The sequence below is a fragment of the Lissotriton helveticus genome, chromosome 8, assembly GCF_964261635.1.
Source record: "Lissotriton helveticus chromosome 8, aLisHel1.1, whole genome shotgun sequence".
NCBI lineage: Eukaryota > Metazoa > Chordata > Amphibia > Caudata > Salamandridae > Lissotriton > Lissotriton helveticus.
In genome coordinates, this window is record NC_136069.1 from 586944812 (window position 1) to 586965365 (window position 20554).

The 20554-nt window shown below is 42.7% G+C and overlaps 1 protein-coding gene across 1 annotated transcript in view; it reads right to left on the minus strand.

The window, feature by feature from the left end:
• KLHL1 (kelch like family member 1) overlaps window positions 1-20554 on the minus strand; it is a 1526090-nt gene that overhangs the window by 878550 nt on the left and 626986 nt on the right. The window contains exon 4 of the mRNA XM_078657414.1: window positions 3486-3682. Within this exon, the coding sequence (XP_078513540.1) occupies window positions 3486-3682 (197 nt within the window). The remainder of the gene's footprint in view (window positions 1-3485; window positions 3683-20554) is intronic.

The following is a 20554-nucleotide window of genomic DNA, read 5'->3' on the forward strand; positions in this document are numbered from 1 at the left end:
GGGAGTCGTGTTGCGTTTTGACCGCACTGTGCAGCAGGACCACGCTAATCATGATGAGCCTACAGGGGTCCAATAAGGTTTTCAAATCCAATGTGGGTCCAACACTGCCAATGCTTGTTTTACCTGGTCCGTAGGAATTACCATACCAAAACAGGAGTCTTTCTTCCTCCCCGTTTCGGTGAACATTTGCGATTGAATACTCCCCGGTCACCCCTAGCAACGGTAATTAGTCTTTTTTCCACGAGGTTAGTAAACCCTTCTGGTTACCCGGGCAGCACTTCCTGGTTTCTCGAGACGCGGTGAGACGTCGGCTCGCGCGCTCCCCCATTGACTTTTCACCTTCACTTCGGGTGAGTTCTGAGCCACGGCGCGCTTTGTTTTCTTTTTAGAATCGAGTCAGTGGGTAACGGACCCGTGAACTGAAAGGACCTTTTACTTTTTGGTACTTTTTGGTGTTTTTCAGATGTGCTACGAGAGTCTTTAATCAGTTTGAAAAACCCCGTTACGACGGAGGAACTATAATCGGCTTTCTGTCCTGACTATAAGGTATGCTGCCCAATAGCGACCTAATGTGTATACGCCTCAGAAAATCCTTATTAGGGTTGGTGCAAATTTTTTCTATTACGGTCCTTTTAGATCCGGACCAATAATTAGCGCAGAAGACGGCATCTCCAGGTGACGGACCACGTTTTTCTGGCCGTTCTCCGCCTGCTCTGCCAGGTAATTGCTCAAAAAGTCTAATATGTGGCTTTATATTTTTATTTTTAGCATATCCTTAGTATAACTTACCTCCTTCGTAAAAACTTTTTTATTTTATTTTGTCTAATCAAATCCTTTACCTTGAAAAGACGGGCCTTCCGTTCTCCTCTTATTTATCTTGTTGGGACTCTTTTGAGACCAGTTTAAGTAATGAGTTGTTCTCTACTTTGTGCTTAGGAGTTAGCCCCACTCTACCCTTCACCTCCCTTCACGTCCTGATGAAGACCCGCGCAGTAAGGATCCACTATCCTACACCTTCTGGGTCGAAACGTAGACCATCATCTACAACCAAGAACTCCTAACCCTAGATTGATATAATAATCATCATAGGAGTCTCTTTCACGAATAATGCCTTGTCTGATATATGTCTGTTTTTTGACCTTTCATATGGGGATCAATGATAATTATGTTTGACTCGTTGGATTTATGCATTAATGATTTTTGAATAGTGATGTGTAACTATTTGAAATGTAATCCCTTCCCTGCACTCCTTCCCTTCCTCCTGTGGGCGCATTGAATTTTGTGTACTCTACTTTTGATTTTTTCAGTCATTGAATGTTTCATGGTGCAGTGAAAATAAAAACACTTGGCACCCTCATTTGTTTTGGATTTACTCCCATTGAGAAAGCTGCAGCTTGCATTCAGGAAGCTGCTGCTAATGCTGAGAAGTCTTAGCTCGTGTAGACAATCTAATTGAGTGGCAGAAAAAAGCAGCTCCCTCTGGCACTCCATGTGATGCCATTCTCACTGATTTTACAGTGCGGGGGAAACTCTTGGCATTAAAAATCAATATGAACAGCGCGATGCACCAGGCTCCGCCTCTCATGGAACTCCGCCATAGCACAGCAGAGATTTTTGGGCAATTTTCAGAGTTCTGTGTAGCACAAATGTGTGATCTTCGCCCAGGCCTAAGTCCCTACGTCCAAGCCAATCATAATTAGGGCCTCTGTCAGACATATAATTCTCCTGGGAGAACTGAAGTCACTGTTAATGGCATAACATCAGATATTATGTTTGCCACATTACTTTATATCCGTGCCTGCATTAGTGTTTACATCAGAGCAATGTTTTTCTCAGTCAATCCATGTGTCAATACATCACTGTGCTAACCACTTATTTATTTGCATTTTTCGATGGATGTTGTTTCATTAAAATGTCTGCTGTGATTTGAAACAGACCTGTGTCAATCCATATCTACATCACTTTAGCCCTGTAGTACATACCTAAGAGTGAACTCTATGGGCCAGATGTAGGTAATTCCGATTTACCTACTCTTAAATACCGAATTATACCGAATCGGTATTTAAGAGTAGGTAAATTGGAAGGAGGCAGATGTAGGTAATTTTAATTTTACAATTACCGATTCTGTAAGAGTCGGTATTTACCGATTCTGTAAATACCGAATCGGTATTTCCCATTGATTCCTATGGTCCTTGAAGCCCATAGGAATCAATGGGAAATACCGATTCGGTATTTACAGAATCGGTAAATACCGAATCCTGGCAGGGGGAACGGGGTGTCACTTTGACACCCTGTAGCACCCCAAATGCAGGCTTGTGTGCCATGTGGCACACAGACATGCCCCAAGGGCATGTCTGTGTGTCACATGGCATAGGTGTACATGCACAGATGTGCATGTACACTGGAATTTGGTATTTTACCACCCAATAGGATTGTGTGGTTTAAATAAGAAATCCTAAGGGCCTGTGGCACTGCAAACTGTGCCACCTACATATCGATTTACAGAATCGTTATGTTTACCGATTCGGAAAAATACCGAAGTGGTAAATTTACCGAATCGGTAAATATACCGATTCTGTAAATTCCGACCCACCTACATGTCAAAAGCCAAATATCGGTCGGTAACGGACGAAATCGGCCATTACCGACCGGTATTTGGCAACCTACATCTGGCCCCTAATCTTTTATTTTGCAACAAGGGACTTTTCACTCATTGTTGCAAAAATCTAAGATCTGCAGGAAGAAAAATGAACATTGTTATTTGCAACTGCAAAATACCACTGTTGACTACAAACAAATTGGATCGTAGTTGTACACTGCTAAAACTAAGCAGCAAAGGTCCCGATTCACAAACGTTATCTAAGACAAAATCCTAACTTTATAACTGTCGGTATTCACAAAGGGCATTTAGGAGTACTAAAGTTAGGATTCTTCACTTTAGTACTCTTAAATGCATTTTGTGAATACTGAAAGTCGTAAAGTTAAGATTTTGTCTAAGATTATTTATGTGAATTGGGCCCATAGTGTTAGCAAATTTGTATTTGCCCTAGCAGTTTATGCAATTCACTTTGGGCCTTGAAAATCCAGGAATTGTCTCTATACAGCATGCCTTTGGAAAGACAGCCTTCTCTTAGGTTCAGGACAGCAACCATAGTTGGATCCTCATTCCAAGTTCAGAGATAAATTCCAATCCTCATGAGTTTGCCTTATATCAAGATACAGGTTTTATGAGATGAAATTCCTCAGAGCCTTACATTTTAAATAGTTGATACATTAATGTAGTTGATGGCTTTTAATGATGTCTGATAAAGATTAGATTAAATTAAGGAAGTATATAGTATTCACCAAATATGGTGAGGTAAAATTCACAAACACATAACAGTACTTTAGTAGTATGACTGACTTCCCATACTTATAAATGCATTTGTAGATTAACTTCATATATTTTCATTTCAGGATATCCATGAACAGCAAAGCATCCTTACCATTGTGTAGCTGTGGGCGACCTTCATGAGCTCTGTGCATCCCTGCGCATCTGCAAAAGCACGGATTCCCAAGCAGTTGGATGGGTGCAGGAGCTTCATCAGGAAGTGGCAGCACACCTCCACCACTTGAGGTAGCTGGAGAAGGCATGCAGCTGCAAGTAGATTTTCAATGTTGTCTTCCTTCAACTCCAAGCAACCTTAAAAAACACAGATTATTGATCGTGAAGATTTATTTTACTGGAATATGGGTTTGTAAATGTCATAAAAAGAAAATAATAAATAATAAATCAAAGACAACACCCTCAGCATGAGTCAGTGTGTCTCTACAATTATATACTTGTAAAGCCATTATTTATGACGTGTATTGGTACACTAGTGCATAATTGGTGGAATATATATTTTGACTAAGCTGGAAAGTAATGGATTACTACTAATTAAAATATCTTAATACAAATGTAGAAATATAAAAGTAGGTCTGAAATGTATTGGTTTAAATTCATGAATAACTTTGATATGACATATACTATGAACACCAACAAACACTAAGCTGTTGGCATTTTGCTGTGGCAATGCCGCTTGCCTAGTATGACAGGCCTGTTAGATCTGACAGCCTAAAGGTGGTCTTTTCCCCAATATTTTGCCTACCTCTTGCACTTTCACCTGGTGTTTGCTGGATTTAGGACTCTGTGAAGTTTATCACTGCCATCCAGTGGTAAAGTGCTTGTGCTGTCCCCCCTAAACATTGTAATATTTGCCAATCCTCAATTGGCATATTTAATGTACTCATAATTACCTAGTAAAATGCACTATATGTGCCCAGGGCATGTAAATTAAATGCTACAAGTGGGCCTGCAGCACTTATTGTGCCACCCACTTAAGTAGCTCTCTAAGCATGCCATTGCAAAGCCAGTGAGTGCAGTTTAAACTGCCATTTCGACCTTGCAAGATACACCTTTTTCCCAGGCCAAAACCTTTTTTGTATTACATATAAGTCTGCACTATGGTAGATCCTGGTTGATCAAAAGGCAGGGTTCAATATATTTTAGAGGCAGGGCATGTACCCTTAAGTTTGACATGTTCTGTTAGTAAAAAACTCTCACATTTGTTTTCACTACTGCAAGCCTATCTCACCCGTAGGCTAATACTTGGTTTTCCTTTTTAAATGTTTTAACTGTAATTCCTAATTGTGTATAAAAAGACTTTTCAAGTTTGGTGTCTCAGGAATCACAATTTAAAATCACAACTTCTGGTGAAGTCTGATTTTAAAATGCAGTTCAGAAAATGACACTTTTAGAAATTTGCCAATTTATTACTTTAGGCATATGGTGCCTGCTGCCTGTTTGATAACTGTGCTTTGTGTATTCCTCCTAGAAAGCCATACACAATGGGAGCTTAGATGTGAGTTGATGGGACGTCCTAGCAGGGTGGGAGGAAGGAGCACGACCTAGCCCCATTTACACCCAAATTGGATGTGTCCTGCCCCCACACAAAGTGCTGAATACCCCCTGTAGTGAGTCTGGACCTGGGGCAGGAATGGAGGACCTCTGTGCACTTCAAAGTACTATTTTTGAAGCCTACCCAATTTCAAAGGCACAACTGGGTATAAGTATTGGACCTCTGACGCCACCACTTCAGTACACTTCTGTACCTATGAAGACTCTGCCAGGAACAAGGACTGCTATGCTGCGGAAGGACTTCCTCTCTTCTGGACTGCTGCTTTGCTAGACTCCTGCATTGCTGTGCTGTCCTGCTGCCTGCTATTCCCATGCCTGGGGGAGAAAGCACTGGACCTGTATCACCTGAACCCAAAGTGACTCCAAAGGGTAGCGTGCTAGCCTCTGGATCTGACGTCTCAGAGGCATAAAAGACTTCCACCATACCTGCTTCTGTGACTGGACTCTTCCATCTGTGAGTCTGCCCTGCTGAGTGGTGCCACCCCATTCCTAGACTCTTGGAAATGAGGTCTAAGGTGCTTACTGCATCAAAAGCCATGCATCCTCCGTCAAACCTGCGCATCAGCGCCATTGCATTGATGAGAATCAGTGCATCGCCCCTATTGTGTGGATCAAAACCAGTGCAGCGCTCCTGTGGCATGGATTAGAACCAGCACATTGCTCCTGTTGTGTGACCAGAACCGTGCCTCGCCTCTACAGCGTGGATTGGCCCCACGCATCACATTAAGAACCACCACTGCGCAAGGTTTTTGTATCTTTGCTGACTGCATCTTGGATGATGGTGCTAAATCTGCACATCCCAGCTCTGCACTTATCGGATCTGATATGTCGTCACTGCTGTATGGCTGAGGTCTGTGCATCGATTAAGCCCACATCCTCAACGTAGATGCACACAGGATCAAGGTACGTTTGTTCAGCAGGCCTCACTGGAAACCTGTATCTGTCCAATGCCAAATCACAGTTGGCGTGAACTTTTGATTTTGTCCTGGTTAGGCGTGACCAAATATCCTAAGTAAGCTCCTTTGTTACAGTTTATTCTTTAAACATTCATATCGCAAGTTCTACATATTGGATTTATGTGATTGTGGTCTTGTTTTATTTATTAAATTAATATCTATGATTCTATCCTGGTGTAGAATCTGTTTGTTAGGTGTTTTCACTGTTTTGCTGTTTGAAGTGTTGCATGATTACTTTGCACATTGCCTCTAAGTTAAGTCTGACTGCTCTGTGCCAAACTACTAGAGGGTGAGAGCAGGTTAATTTAGGGTTTACCAGCTTCTCACCCTGACTAGGATGATGGTTGCTACTTAACTAGGGCTTATACCCCAGTTAACCTACAACCTAATTTCAAACGAGACTCTTGTACAAAAATAATCAAGTAACAAGTCAAGAACACTCCATAAGGCACAACTTAGCAGTTCAGGTTCTCACAGTACAATATTTTTTCTATTGATGTGCAGACTCACCAGACTGTAAGTTTATGCTGGATATTATACGTTTAGAGGTTTTGCTCCCACCATTACATAATGTATGCTCGGAAGAGCATTGCGGCGCATCCAGATTACCACTCAGTATAGATACATTCTTGTTTAAAGTTTCAGGATGCCTGTAAAGACTGGGGGAATGTAATCTGCATGGGAGAAAGTGTCAGATAACTCCCTGTTACATGCACACTATTAGACAGAGATTTGTATTGAAAGGAATACCTGTTGGACTTCAGCAGGATCCTTGGAAAATATGAAAGGTACAGTGAAGAAATGGCAAAATGATATAGTATTGCGGAGACATGATTTAGTAATCTGTTCTGAAAACATCTTCACCCAGTCAGGCCAAAATCACATAAAAGCACTACCTTCAAACACTCCCCATTTTCCAGGCAGTCATACACAGTATCTGACCAACAGAGGAATGCAAGCTTGAGCCACTAGGTAACTTCATAAATGAATTTAAGTGGGTTGCAAGGAAATAAAAACTCTTTGATTGGAGTATTCAACATTTAGCATGAAATCTATAATTAAAAAATAGTAGTCACCAAACACATTTTAGTGCCTAAGCTGGGATGTTTACTTCTCATGGAGAAAAAAACAATGTCAATGCTGCTGGTGGGGGACGGGGTTGAAGAGCCTGTCGATGCTGCACATAAAAGGGCACTTAAAATCTGGTAATTCATATGCAGCTGAAAATGCATGTATTAATTTACCAGGCCACCAAAAATAAAAGATGCAGAAACAAAGAAAGCCATAATGTTCCACTTTTGGGCATACACACAGCTCTAGTACGCACTTGAATTTTTAATTGAATTAGGATGATGTGAATCTTCAAGCCTAAGAGTGTGAGTCTCAAACACTAAGAAGGACACATGAGATTTTAGATGGGCATCTCTTCATCAAGTAAATCAGTAAAATGTAATATTTGACCAATGTATTTTCTAAATATGGAAATTGCCCTTTGCTATAGTGAAGACTGGAAGAGAAGACATTTCATAGCGAGAAGAATGTGCCTCAAGGCTTTTGAAAATCAGGAGGATAGAGCTGCATAATTAGGTTTAAAATGTTGAAATCCAACAGTGTTGTAGAGGAGAGTTTGTGGTTATTGTATAGCAATAAATTGTGGTGGGAGGAATGCATTATTGGTTCATTTTTATACAAGATGTACTGGTGTCCCATAAATGGAGATTGTTGATTCTAAGCATGTGGGTAGAGAAAGGCTCCTAAAGGTCACACCTACATCGATTAGAGACTCCCATTACTTCATTGAATCCTGATAATGATTGCAGCCCTCCACAACAAATTCATCATCTCTCATTCAGCAAATGTTTCTTACAGCAAATAATTCATTCCACTGTAAATGCCTAGCAGCATCATTTAGTATAGGGAAGATGACTAACGTTTCATTATGTGAATATCTCAATGAGACAACTAGGTTATTGAACTCCTCTCTCATAGAAAACTGCACCACTCATGGAATCAACAGTTGATGAAAAAGGTTAGATCCTACTAGTGGTGATATACTGAAGATCTTAGCTAAACAAAAGCTGAATTGGAGGCAGCCATGTCTGAAGTTGCATAACCCTAGAACTTAGCAAAGAAGAAAATACTGGATGTCAACTTTGCCTGAGAGTGGGGCGTGTTTTGGCCGAGCAGCAAGATGGCCACCTTCTGAAGGGCCTCTGCCGGCTGGGCACATTATCCTACATAATCCTTTGCACAAAGGATGTCCAGCGTCTCCTGTGCTACCGTATCTGACTAAGTGAAAGACGAGGAACACGCCCATGCCTCTATTGAGCTGAACAGTGAAGGGAAGAAGCGGCTGCCCTCATCGTGTATCGGAGTGTCCTCGAGGCCGAGACTGGACTGAGGGGAGGCGTCAGCAGTGTGGTCTTCCTGTCCTGTGTTGCCGGTAGGGCAGCTGCGGAGCCCATCGTGGCCTCTCCTTAAGGCACAATCAGTCCCAACCCCGCCTGTTGATTTGGGAAGAGCATACCGGATGGATTGGCACATCTGCATCAGCCATTGAGATGCGCTGTTGCTCTGCTATATGACCCAGAGGCTCTCGCGGCCAAGTGTGGGTTGTTGGGTCCCACACATGCTGAACATATTAGCAATGACCTGCAGCGTAACACGCTGGTCTACACTCACTGTGTGAACCCTGCTTGCTCCAGCGAGCTGCAGTGGTGCACAAGTCCTGTGCCATTAACGGCTTCGATGAAGAGCTGCGGAGGAATGCTACAATTGGCTGCGGATTGGCTGCAGAGAAGCTGCGGAGGTGCTGGTTCCGGCCCCTGTTGATCTGTGCCTCGTGGATCCAAAGCCGACTGCATCGCTTGAGCTGGACCTGGGTGATGCACCTATGTTAAAAAGTGGAAGGATCCTGAAGCCTGAACCTGAAGATGCGTGAGTGGGCTGATAGGCCTTCTGAGTGCTGGGTGGCAGGAGCCCTGTTTCCTGAGGCTGCAAGCGTACCCAGGACCAAGTTGGAGGATGACGGCCCTGGGACACAGCGCTGTGGGATCTGGTGTGGGTGCATCGGAGGTGCTGGTTTGGGGCGGAGTGTGTGACACTAGGTGGGGCCGTGATCCTGTCACCTTTTGGGATCATACACTCCATTCCTCCCCTCGCTGGCATCACTCTGACAACCCTGTGCTTGCCCCTGGGGTGCTGTCTGCCCAGATAATGGGCTGAACGTTCGACAGGCAAAGGGAGCACCAGGCTGCCTGCTCCTGCGGACTAGGATTTCTGCACCAGTGGTCCAGTGGGGCCCTAACATGTATCGCATCGACCAGCCCACCAGCTGCACACTCATCTCGACATGCCTTTCAAAAATAAGCCCACAACCCATGCTGGGGAAGCAGGCTCTGAGCATGAATGTGAACCTTCTCAGGCTGGAGATAAACACAAAGACGACCTGCACGTCATCATGCTGGAGGAGCACTGTAATCTCAAATCTATGGACTCTCAACTCGACATATTAACAGCAGGGCTCAACAATGTAATGTGCCAAGTGAATGCTAATGAATTCTGATTAGATGCTTAGGAGAACTGCGTGGAAGATACCCATGAGTATCAAATGGAATCCAAGAAGCACTTACTAAATATGGAGCCGGTTCTTACATTATTAAAGAAAAAAAATTAGGACTTGGAAGCGCGCTCCAAGCGCAACAATCTGTACATAGCCGGAGTTCAGGAGACTACCGCAATTCCCAAACTGGAGCCCTCTGACAAAGCTCTGTTCTGTGATCTCTTCCCAACTGCTCTTTCTGTACTTGTTGTATTTGAACGTGCACACCGTTCTCTTGGCCCTAAACCTCCTGTGGGTGGTACACCTGGACCCATCATCACTGGAGTACTAAATTACCGTGACAGGTACTCAATTTTGAAAGCAGCTAGAGAACATGGCCCTATAACGCACCAAGGCAACCTCATATCTATTTTACCGGACTTTTCCTCCGTGGTCCAAGCTGCACGTAAAGAGTTCTTACCTGCAAAACGCCTTCTTGAACGTGAGGAAATCCCCTATGCAATGCTCTATCCAGTGAAGCTGAAGATATCCCACGACGGCCAATTACACTTCTTCACAGACGTCACATCTGCACTTAAATTTGCGAATAGACTCAGTGACAGCGATTGAGCTTGGGATCATGCTCTCAGGACACGTTCTGCAATGTATTATATTCCAATTCCACTGTTATTGAACTTCTCCGTCTTCTCGTTGCTTATGCCCCACCATTATTAAGATAATTGTTCTTTTTTCGTGCTCTTCAACTGACCTCCTGCGCTGATAAATACGCCTGGTCAAGCGCAGGGCAGTTCGCCGGCAACCCATCATGTTGCTATAACTGTATTATTTCCGGTCTGAGGGCGTTGTAATATGCGCGATTCAGGTAATAATCAGCATGACTATCCCTAATATAAGAATGGGGGCAAGTTCTGTAGGGTACCAAAATGGGTAATTACCAATATGACCATGTTACTTAGTTAAATAGTGTGGGGAGTTTTGCTATTTCTGAGCAAGCTACGATTGAAGATTATGTCAGCAGTTGGGGCCCTAGTTAGGGTACAGTTATTAAGATATTCCATTATTTGGATATATTACAGGCAACCGACCAGTCGCTGTGTACACAAAAAGAATTTTGTGGATGATAAACTATTGGGTACAGAATTTGGATGACCCGTGCCACAAGATTAATATTAAATTAACGAATACCCGCACTAATGATAGGTACGTTTATTAACAGGATATCATTGGAGGTTTCATGCCATCAGATGGTTGATTAGAGAATCTACAGCTAGTTGCTTGTGGTTTTTTATATTAATTTCCTTTTCTTTAAAGTTTACATAGGCAGTGTTTAGAATAACCAGATCAGGAAAAAGAAGATTGGTGAATAGAAATGCATCAGTAATTTGGATGGAGATAGGAAAATCATTTTTCAAGGTGAGAGATTATGCTAGGATAAATGATTTGCGAAAATATTAGCTTTCATGTTTGATTAATTTCTATCTGTAGACCACCAGGGTAGGATTCTGCTTCTTGGACGAAAATATATTTTGCTATACTGGCTGGTTAATAACTTACCTTAAATTAGAATGGTATATAGGCAGGCTGTGGCAGTGACTGAATTATGTCTAGAATGGTATATAGACAGCTCACCGTGTATTTGTAAAAGAAACTTGATTGTAGAGAGTGTCAGTTCATAATGGTTACTTTGTGTTTTTTTATTTTTCACAGCCCTGATGATGTCCCTGATGGGACGAAACACGTAGGCTGTAGCTGTGGAAATTGTATAGAGAATGCAAGAGTTGTTTGTGAAAATGATGTGAACATCGGTACAGTGGATATCACCATCAATTGATTTAATTAAAGAATTTACAAATTGAAGACAGAAGCCTGCTTTGAACTTTTTTTGATGAATTTTGATGACTTGCATATTTTAATGCTTGAATTGTATTTGTAAATTTGATGCTCCTTGGTTAGTATTTATTTGATGTGTTAGTAGCTTTAACGGTGGGCTGCTAAAAGTTGAGCGTCAACCAGGTTTCAAGAAATCTTTGATAAATTACTGTATGTAAATTCTCACTGTGCACACAATTTTAGTACCCTCATCGTGTTTACATTTAAAAAGTCCATCCTGTCCTGTTTCAAACCCATGTGCAGTGGAGAGGGATGTTGCCTCTCCAGCACCTTTACCAGCAGCTATTTATCACACCTACAACAGGCCCAACGCTGAATTAAATACAGTTGAGAATCTGCACTGGGACCTGGGGGAAATTACCACTGCTTTACGCCCCATCTACGCCCCTAGCTTACCATCCAAGCTTTCCTCCAATGCAGGACGTTAGCTCTATACAAAGAGCCCGACGAATGGGGTTATCCACTTTCGCTGACCTGTACCCGGAGGAGGAGTTATTTCCTCGGCCACAAAACCTGGAAGACGCGCATGCCCCTATCCTGGACCTCCTACTTTCCCACCAACTCAGGGCTAACTGTAGACAAATACACAGTTCATTTCCCACTGCACCTACACCCCTGCTCCCGTTGGAAAATAAATGAGTAAATCCCTCGCCCAAGAAGCATTTACAACAATACACAGCAGACCAGCCTGATCATGACACCCAACGCAGAAGTGAAGTGGTCCTCGGATTTGAACCCACCACCCTGAGACAAACAATGGGCATTTTGCTGTACTCAACTCAAGCACCTCTCTCCAAATTATAAACTGCGGCTCATATATTTCAAATATTTACACAGGCTATACCGTATGCCATTGCAGCTACAGAAAATGGACTTGCACCCAAAAGCTGCATGCTGGCGTTGTGCAGATGCACAAGCCACCTTTTTACACTTGTCATGGCACTGCGGTCCCATTTCATTGTTTTGGGACAGGGTGTCCAACATTATCCACAAAGTGACAGGCTTCTGGCATGTCCTAACTATTGTTTATAAAAATATCCCATTGGGTGTAGATTTGCATTCATTCAATCAATCATGGCTTTGTGAAGCGCAAGTTACTCGCCAGGAAGGGGTCTCAAGGTGCTTATGGGCGACGGCGGGGCCACAGATACTGGCGGGTCACTGGGTAACATCAAAGAGCCAGGTCTTGAGGTCCTTTAGGAACTTATAGAGCGATGTAGTCCATCGGAGGTGGAGAGGGAGTGAGTTCCATGCCTTGGCCGTGAGGAGGGAGAAGGAGCACCTTCCTGCTCTGGTTTTTTGATTCGAGGTACCGTTGCGAGGGAGAGCTGTGTCGAGCGGAGAGAGTGCTGGGGAGCGTGGTGATTCAGGTTGGCGGGTCCGGTGGTATGGAGGGCCTTGTGTGCATGAGCGATAAGCTTGAGGTGATTCTCTTCTCGACGGGGAGCCAGTGTAGGGTCCGTAGAGTTGGTTGATTTGGCAGTGGTGCAGTAGATTGAGGACTAGTCTGGCAGCGGCGTTCTGGAGTTTACGGGAGAGATTCTTGTTGATCCCGGTGTAGAGTGCATTGTCCTAGTCCAGATTATAAACACCAATAGGGCTATATGTTTGTAAACACCATTGGGTACACATTATTTATATCAGGCAGTATTCTGCCTACAATATTCTGGTACCGCACCAATGCAATCAATGCACAAACATCAACAACAGGGCAAAGCAGGGTAATTGGTGCTGTTTGACTGCTCTGCTGATTTTGACACTCTGGGCCATTTGTCCATATTGAACTCTTTTGAAAACGCGGCAGGGTCGTTACACATTTTGCACAAATGTGTTAGAGGTTTTCTGGCACAGGCAGTTAAGTAATTTTAATGTGGGCTAATGGTGACACCTCCAATTGAACTTGCTTGTGGGGGTCCACAAGGATTCACATTATCAGTAATGATGTGCAAAGTGTATCTAAAAACACTTCCTGAACTAATAGAAATCAGAGCCATATGTTTCTTCATACACACCCTGATCAAGTTTCCACTAGATGAGCGTATTGAACAGGACTGTAATGCCTGCTTTCAAAGATATAGTCCTGGATGTGTGAAAATGATTGGCTTTGAATACAAGTAAGACTAGGAATGACCTTAAAGAAAACAACGCTGGGGAAACATTACTACTATTCTCACTGGGGATGCACGCACACATCCTCCATGTTAATTGATCAAAATATTCGGGCCATTAGTGTTTAACTCTTTGTATACAATCAGATAATTTAATTTGATCCACTTTTTCAATTTGGGAATAAAGCCTTGTCTGCCAAAGAATGGCTTTTCTCCCCAGCTGGCAATAGAAGATTTTGAGATCAATAGCCAGCAATGTTAATAATTCTGGGAACAACTTTATGTAATGTATGTTTGGTTCACCCAAAAGAAGACTTTCATTGTTTCCTGGATTTCGAAAATTCAAGAAAATAAAATTAAATAGTGTATATTTTCTTCATGCTACAACACTATCTGTGCTCATATGGCTTTTAGCAGGTGGCCTTTCTTATTGGTTTCTCTGCATGAAACACACAGAGGGAGGACGTTTTACATGGCAAATGGAAGTTGAAAAACCACTGCCATTTCTGATGAAAATAAGTTGTTAGTCAGTCATAACATTCACTAATGCTATTAGTCAATATTCTGAAGCATGCTCCTATATTTCAAAATGCTTTTCAGGTGCCAGCTTTAGGTTTAAAGTACCAGTAATACTGATACATCATTATAAGGATCATCAAATGGCTCATTATTATCTTTTCCAAAGGAACTTCTCTCAAATGTTTAACTGATAAGAATCCAATAAAAATTACATAGAATTACTAAACCACCTAAGTATGACCGTTGTAAAGCTACAATACATATGATCTGCCCTACATTTTGAACAACTCAGTACCAATAAATTCCATAATATGTTTCTTGGCATTTACAATGTCATGACCTGTACAAGCTTCAATTATCGCACTTGTTAGAAATTTGATTTTTGGTTGGCAGAGGTGTGCATCCTGTTCAAGCAGGAACCACAATATTGTGTCACTCCCGCACCCTAAATTAACCTGTACTCAACCCCTGGTAGCTTAGCACAGAGCAGTCAGACGTAACTAAGACATTCTACATCAAGTTAGAAACATTGATCTTAATTTTATAAATAAAACAAGACCAAAACGACATATTGCATTTTAAATAAACAAGTGAAAATAGCACCAAAAAGTGCTAAACGCTACCAAGGGGCATCTGGTCCAGCTGGACTGGAACAAATTCAGACGTTAAGGCTAACTGAAATGAAGCGCAGGCTGGCTAAAGGTACCAGGTTGTGCCCGCTGTACAAAAGTACCTTAGTCCAGGTTGCATCGACATCGAAGATCCTGTCTGGGAGAGGATGCAGGATAAAGTCGAAGTGATGTGGCGACGTTGAAGCAGTGGATAGGTGTTGATCCTCACAATGGTGGTGATGTACTGGCCCGGATCTGCCCAGCAGCAGCAACGTGCCATCCCCAAAGAGCGCAGGGGCAGAGATGTGGAGATCTTGATGTCAACATCAAGGCAGAAGTCGACGGAGATGCAATGACCTGAAGCTGGGGAAGCATTAAGCAGCGCTGGTTCTAAAGGTGATATGTCGACATTGATCCTTGCAGCAAGCACCTTAGGCCCACATCCAAGAATCCAGGACTGGGTGGCACCACTTGGCAGGGCAGACTCACAGATAGCAGAGCCCAGGTGCAGAAGCAGGATGGTTAGAAATCTTTTATATCTCTGAGAAATCAGACCAGGAGGCCAGTCAAATAGCCCTTGGAGACACTATGGGTTTTGGGAGTCAAGTGATGCAGGTCCAGTCCATCTCAATCAGACCAGGAGGTCAGCAGGCAGCAGGTCAGCACAGCACCAAATTAGATCTTCCATAACAGCTGTCCAGCAGAGTGGCGGTCCTTCAGCACCAGAGCAGTCCTTCTTTCTGGCAGATTATCCTTAGGTCCAGAAGTGTACTGAAGTGGTAGGTTCTGAGGTCCAGTTCTTAAAACCAGTGGTGCCTTCAAAGTGGTGGAGACATCAAATAAGGGTCTTTGAAGTGCACAGAGGTTCTCCTTTTCTGAACTGATTCTGGACTCACTTCAGGGGGGATGTACCCCTTTATGTGTGGACAGGACATGGGATATTCAGGTTTAAGTGTGAGACTTTGCCCAGTTCCTCCCTCTCATCCTGCGATGGTGGCTCATCAAGACACACCTAAGCTCCCATTGTGGCTGTCTAGGGGGAATGGACAAAGCCCAGATGTCATTCAACCCAGACATGCAATTAGAGACAGGCCTCAGGCTCGAAAGCTAAGAGCAGGAAAATTACAACGTTCTAAATGTAGAATTTTCAACATTGCAATGATAAATTGGACTTTGCACGATTTATCATTACAATTTGATGGGCACCAAACATAACAGATCCAACTACTCTCAATTATGAATTAAATCTTATTAAATGTAATAATGAATCCCCAATGTAACCCTGTAAGAGGGGTAGGCTTCACAGTAGTGATAAATGAATTTGGGAGTTTTTCACTACTAGAAGATGTTAAACTTTAAAAGTACATGTCCGACATTTTACTTACACGGCACTCTTCCCTGTGGCCTCCCTAGGTCCTATGGCTTATATGTAATAAAGGGGAGGTAAGGCTTGGCAAGGGTTTTAAATGCCATGTCGACATGACAATGGAACACTGGATTCAGGCTGCAGTGGCAGTCCTGGGACATGTTTTAAAGTGCTACTTAAGTGGATATGTGCTATAGGGCCACTGGTACGATTTAATTAACAGGCCCTGGTTATATCATATAGCACTCTACAGGGGTTCTAAAAGTAAATTAAATATACTAACTGGGTATATGCCAACTAAACCATATTTAGGGGAGTGAGCACAAGCACTTTAGCACTGATTAGCAGTGGTAAATTTCAAAAATGAATTCAGAAAAACTGGAGACAAGCAGTCAAAAGGTTTGGGGAAAGACTACCCTAATTCTGGCAGGTCCAGGGCTGGACTGGCCGTAGCGGGCACCGGGCAATCCCCCGGTGCGCCGCACAGGTGGGGGGCCGGTTTGGGGCCCTTGAGGCCGTTTTTGTTACAGGGCTGTTTTTGCAGCATAGGTGCATAATCGGCCCTGTAACAAAAGTGGCCGAAAAGAGCTCTTTGCCAGGGCCGTTTTTGTTCCCAGTCCGACCCTGGGCAGGTCTTTAAGTGCACTTACATTATTGAGTCCCTTATATATATTTTGTGCAAGCAGAAGTCTCTAGATGGGAAATGGAGATTAATTTGACTTGCTACAGAGGTTTCTGACATACCCTGAAGGTAACTCTGCATGGCTATACAAAAGGGTTAAAATGCACTGCATTACCTTAACATGAGGGACATGCAATAATCCGAGTAAAGAAATGGAGTGGGGTTATGACTTTGTGCTGCACTTTTATTTTTTGCTCTAGGACTAGGACAATTCGCCACCTACATTGCAGTGGCTAATTAAACAGTGCTGCAGTTGGAGGTGGTGAAATGTTCGTGGGCGGAGTGCGGAAGGAAGCCAGGACACGGGAGCTGAAAGGAACCCTGTTGAAAAAAAACTGAAAAAATGGCAATCACTACAGGGCTAACACCGATGTCAACGATGTGACATAGATTAAAGCTTCTCGTAGGTTTTTCCTAAAAAATACTGTTTTTAATTCTTTGCCATAAATAAGGCCACGTTCAGGCCACTGTGAAACCATTATGAATGATTTGAAACATTTGATTTTTGTCACTTTCTCAAAAATCACGTAATTGAAATCACTGGGAGCAGAAATCATGAAATGGATTATTTGTTTTTGCCCTGAGATGTGTTCTTTAAATCCTGTAAAAACTTTGAACACATTTAATGCGAACACAAAGATAGGAAAATATGGTCTAATCTCTTGAAATTCACTTTAACAAATAATAACAATTTCGATGTGTAGGAATGCATTCTTTTGAAAACAGTTTCCTGGTGTACAATGATTTCCAATATGTTTTAATGGTCACAAATGAAAATCCCTGGGGCCTCATTTATGAGGCCTTGCGTCAATTTTGCGCTTCCGATGCGTCACTTTTTGGGACGCCTCGGTGGCATAAAACATGCCCCCTGTTGCGCACTATTTACAAAGTGACGCATCTAAGCAGATGCGTCACTTTGTACACCCCTGCGCTACATTATACCTGCGTCAGGCATAATGTATGCAGGGGGGGCGTTCCCCCCCAAAAAGCCTCATAGAAATGACGCAGTGAAATCTATGAATTTTCACTGCGTCACTTCTAGGACGCCGTTGCGTCAAAATCTTGCGCCTGCCTCACAGCAGGCGTAAGACTGATGCAGACCCTTTCACATGGGGCTTGCCCCATGTGAAAGGACGCGTTGCTGGAGTTGCGCCACTTTTGTGACACACTCCAGCAATGCGTCACTTTTGCACTAACAGATACGTCAGAAATACTGACGTATCTGTCACTCCTTGCGACATGAAGCGTCATACATTAAATATGACACATCAGGTATGTCGCAAGGAGGGCGCACTGAGAAGTGACACATCGCTGCTTTCACGCAGCGATATGTCACTTCTCATAAATGATGCCCCTGGATCAGCCACAAACGCAGTTGCCACACTTTACCCAGATTTCGACTGGATGGCGTGCCTCAGGTGTGCTGATAATGCAATTGAAAGTAGATCACACAACTCTGACTGTTACATGATCAACAAGAAAAAAGTAAGGTAGTAAAATACAGGTGTTGTATTTTTAAACTAATGGAGATCGTACACGATTTTTTAAAACGAAGAAATGTGTTAGCCTAAAAAATAATTGCCAGCTGGTTCTGAGCAAATCAGTCAAAATGGAAACTGGATACACTTTCTTTTCTGTCACCAGGTAGAAACTCTAGTAATAAAAGACGATTTCAGAGTTCTTGCGATTCTCTGCCTTGAACCTGCTGAGCCTCTAATTAGATATTGGATAACAGGCACAATGAAAGACCATTACAGGGTTCCTTTTTGTGAAGAATTATTTTGACCAGGATTCCGGAAGTTAACACTTCATCCAAGAGCTTTATTGTTACGTTCTGTTTAAAAGGAACTTCTGGTTTATTTGGAAATTGTACAGATAAAAAAAGGCAAAAACGCCCCAAGGCTTATAGTCACTGTGGCAAATTGGATCTAAATTAGTATCGATAATACATCATTAACGTTTGACAGAAACTCTCTAACTTAATTTAATTATTGCCTGCTAACAGCCAAATCCTAACCTGCCACATCAAATACTCTTAAAAGCTTTAACCACAACAGACTCTAATTAATTAGTGTTCTTATTTGACATGTGAACAAAAATTGTACACATGAGGTGTCACAAAGGAGAAAAAGCAAGTTCTTAATTTCTAAAACGGCAAAACATGAAAGATAGTGCATATTTTTAGCCATTATTTCAGAGGTCCAAATTGGGAAGAAGACGAACATTTGCGCTATTTCCTTCTAACGCATGCTTACTTGTTTTTTACAAATATAAAATCAAAATATTGGATTTATTTTCTTTTTAAGAGGTGTATACATTAAATAAACACACTGGATCTAAATCAAAAAGCTATTTGTGTTTTTGTTATTTTTACCTTTTTACTTTCATGTGAACAAATATATTCTCAAGCTGAGGATTGGGCATCTATGGTTCCAATTTACTGAAGAATTGTGCACATTTATAAATCCACGCATTCGGAGGCAGATATACAAGCCCCCTGTGCCACTAGTACGTCACTTTTTGTGACGTCCTGCTGGCGTATTTTCCTGCTCCATATGTACAAGGACAGGAAAAGCCACCCTGGGTGGCTTTTCTTGTCCTTGTAAATATGGCCCCTTTACACGCAGCACTTTGCGTGGCAGGGCGTTCCATGGGTGTTGCTGTGGGTGTTCCCACGCAACACCCATGGAACCAGACACATTTCCAGATTTACGAGGAATCGTAAATCTGGAAATGCGTGTGAATGCTACCCCTCCTCAGGGGAGGAGTAGGGAGGCATATCCAAGGCCGGACTAGCTACCGGGCAGTTGTGTGTGCTGCCGAGCAGGGGGATCATTTAGTTGATGGGGACCAATGTGTGCAAAACGAAATTCGTTTTGCTTTTTTTATTTCAAAGCGCACGCAGGTCCCCATCAACGAAATATGCCCATACCACAGAGAAATCATCCCCCTGCTCGGCAGCACACACAACTGGCCGATAGCCAGTCCGGCCCTGGGCGTACCCAGGAGAAATGCTTTAATTTCTCCTCGTTTTTTCCTCTTTCAATGCGTGCTGCAATCTACAGCACATATTGAAAGAGGAAAATACCTGTAGTGATTGCTTTTGTGCAGGTAGGTGCCCCTTCCTGCACGAAAACAATCTCCCTATGATGCAAGCAGCCTTGTACCATGGTGCAAGGGTGCCTGCGCCAGGTGCATGGCAGCTGTTTGTGCACCAGTGCAGCGGAGAGCACAGGAATGTGCTCTGAAAGTGACTCAGTGTTGCGCAGCCAAATGGCTTGGGAAATGCACGGAGTCACTTTTTCGTAAATCTGCCCTTTGGTTTTGTCCAAAGTTTCTCTGCGAACCATTCACACCACAGAGAAGATTTAATATTTTCGCCTGCCAGGTACAGGAGTACATCTGCTTCCAGGGTGCCAATAGGATCGGAACACACCCGAGATTCATGGCAGAGAAGAAATTTTTCCACCCAAAAATATTTTTCATGTGTAAAAAAGTAGAAAAAACTGAAGTGCATTTGGACGTGCAGTTTTGCCTCCATGTGGGATAAATGGGAATTTACAATGGTTTTCAGATTATGTGGCACGTCCTCACGCGTCAATTAGTCGCACAGCCTTGAGCAAAAATCTTATTCCTCACAATAAATCAAAGTTCATCATATTAATCCATGTTTATATTTATTCATTACTGTTTCCAAACTTCATCCATTTTGTATCCATTCACTCAATGTTGCAAAGAATGAGAATACCCAGAATGAATTTTTAATTCCTACGTGCCACTGATAAGGCCCGGATGGACATGTTTTTGGCATTTGAAAAAAATGTGGATTAACGCTGTCCTTGAAGTGAATGGACATAAAATGGATGAAGTTTGGAACAGTAAAGACTAAATATAAACATGGATTAAATACGGAGTATATGA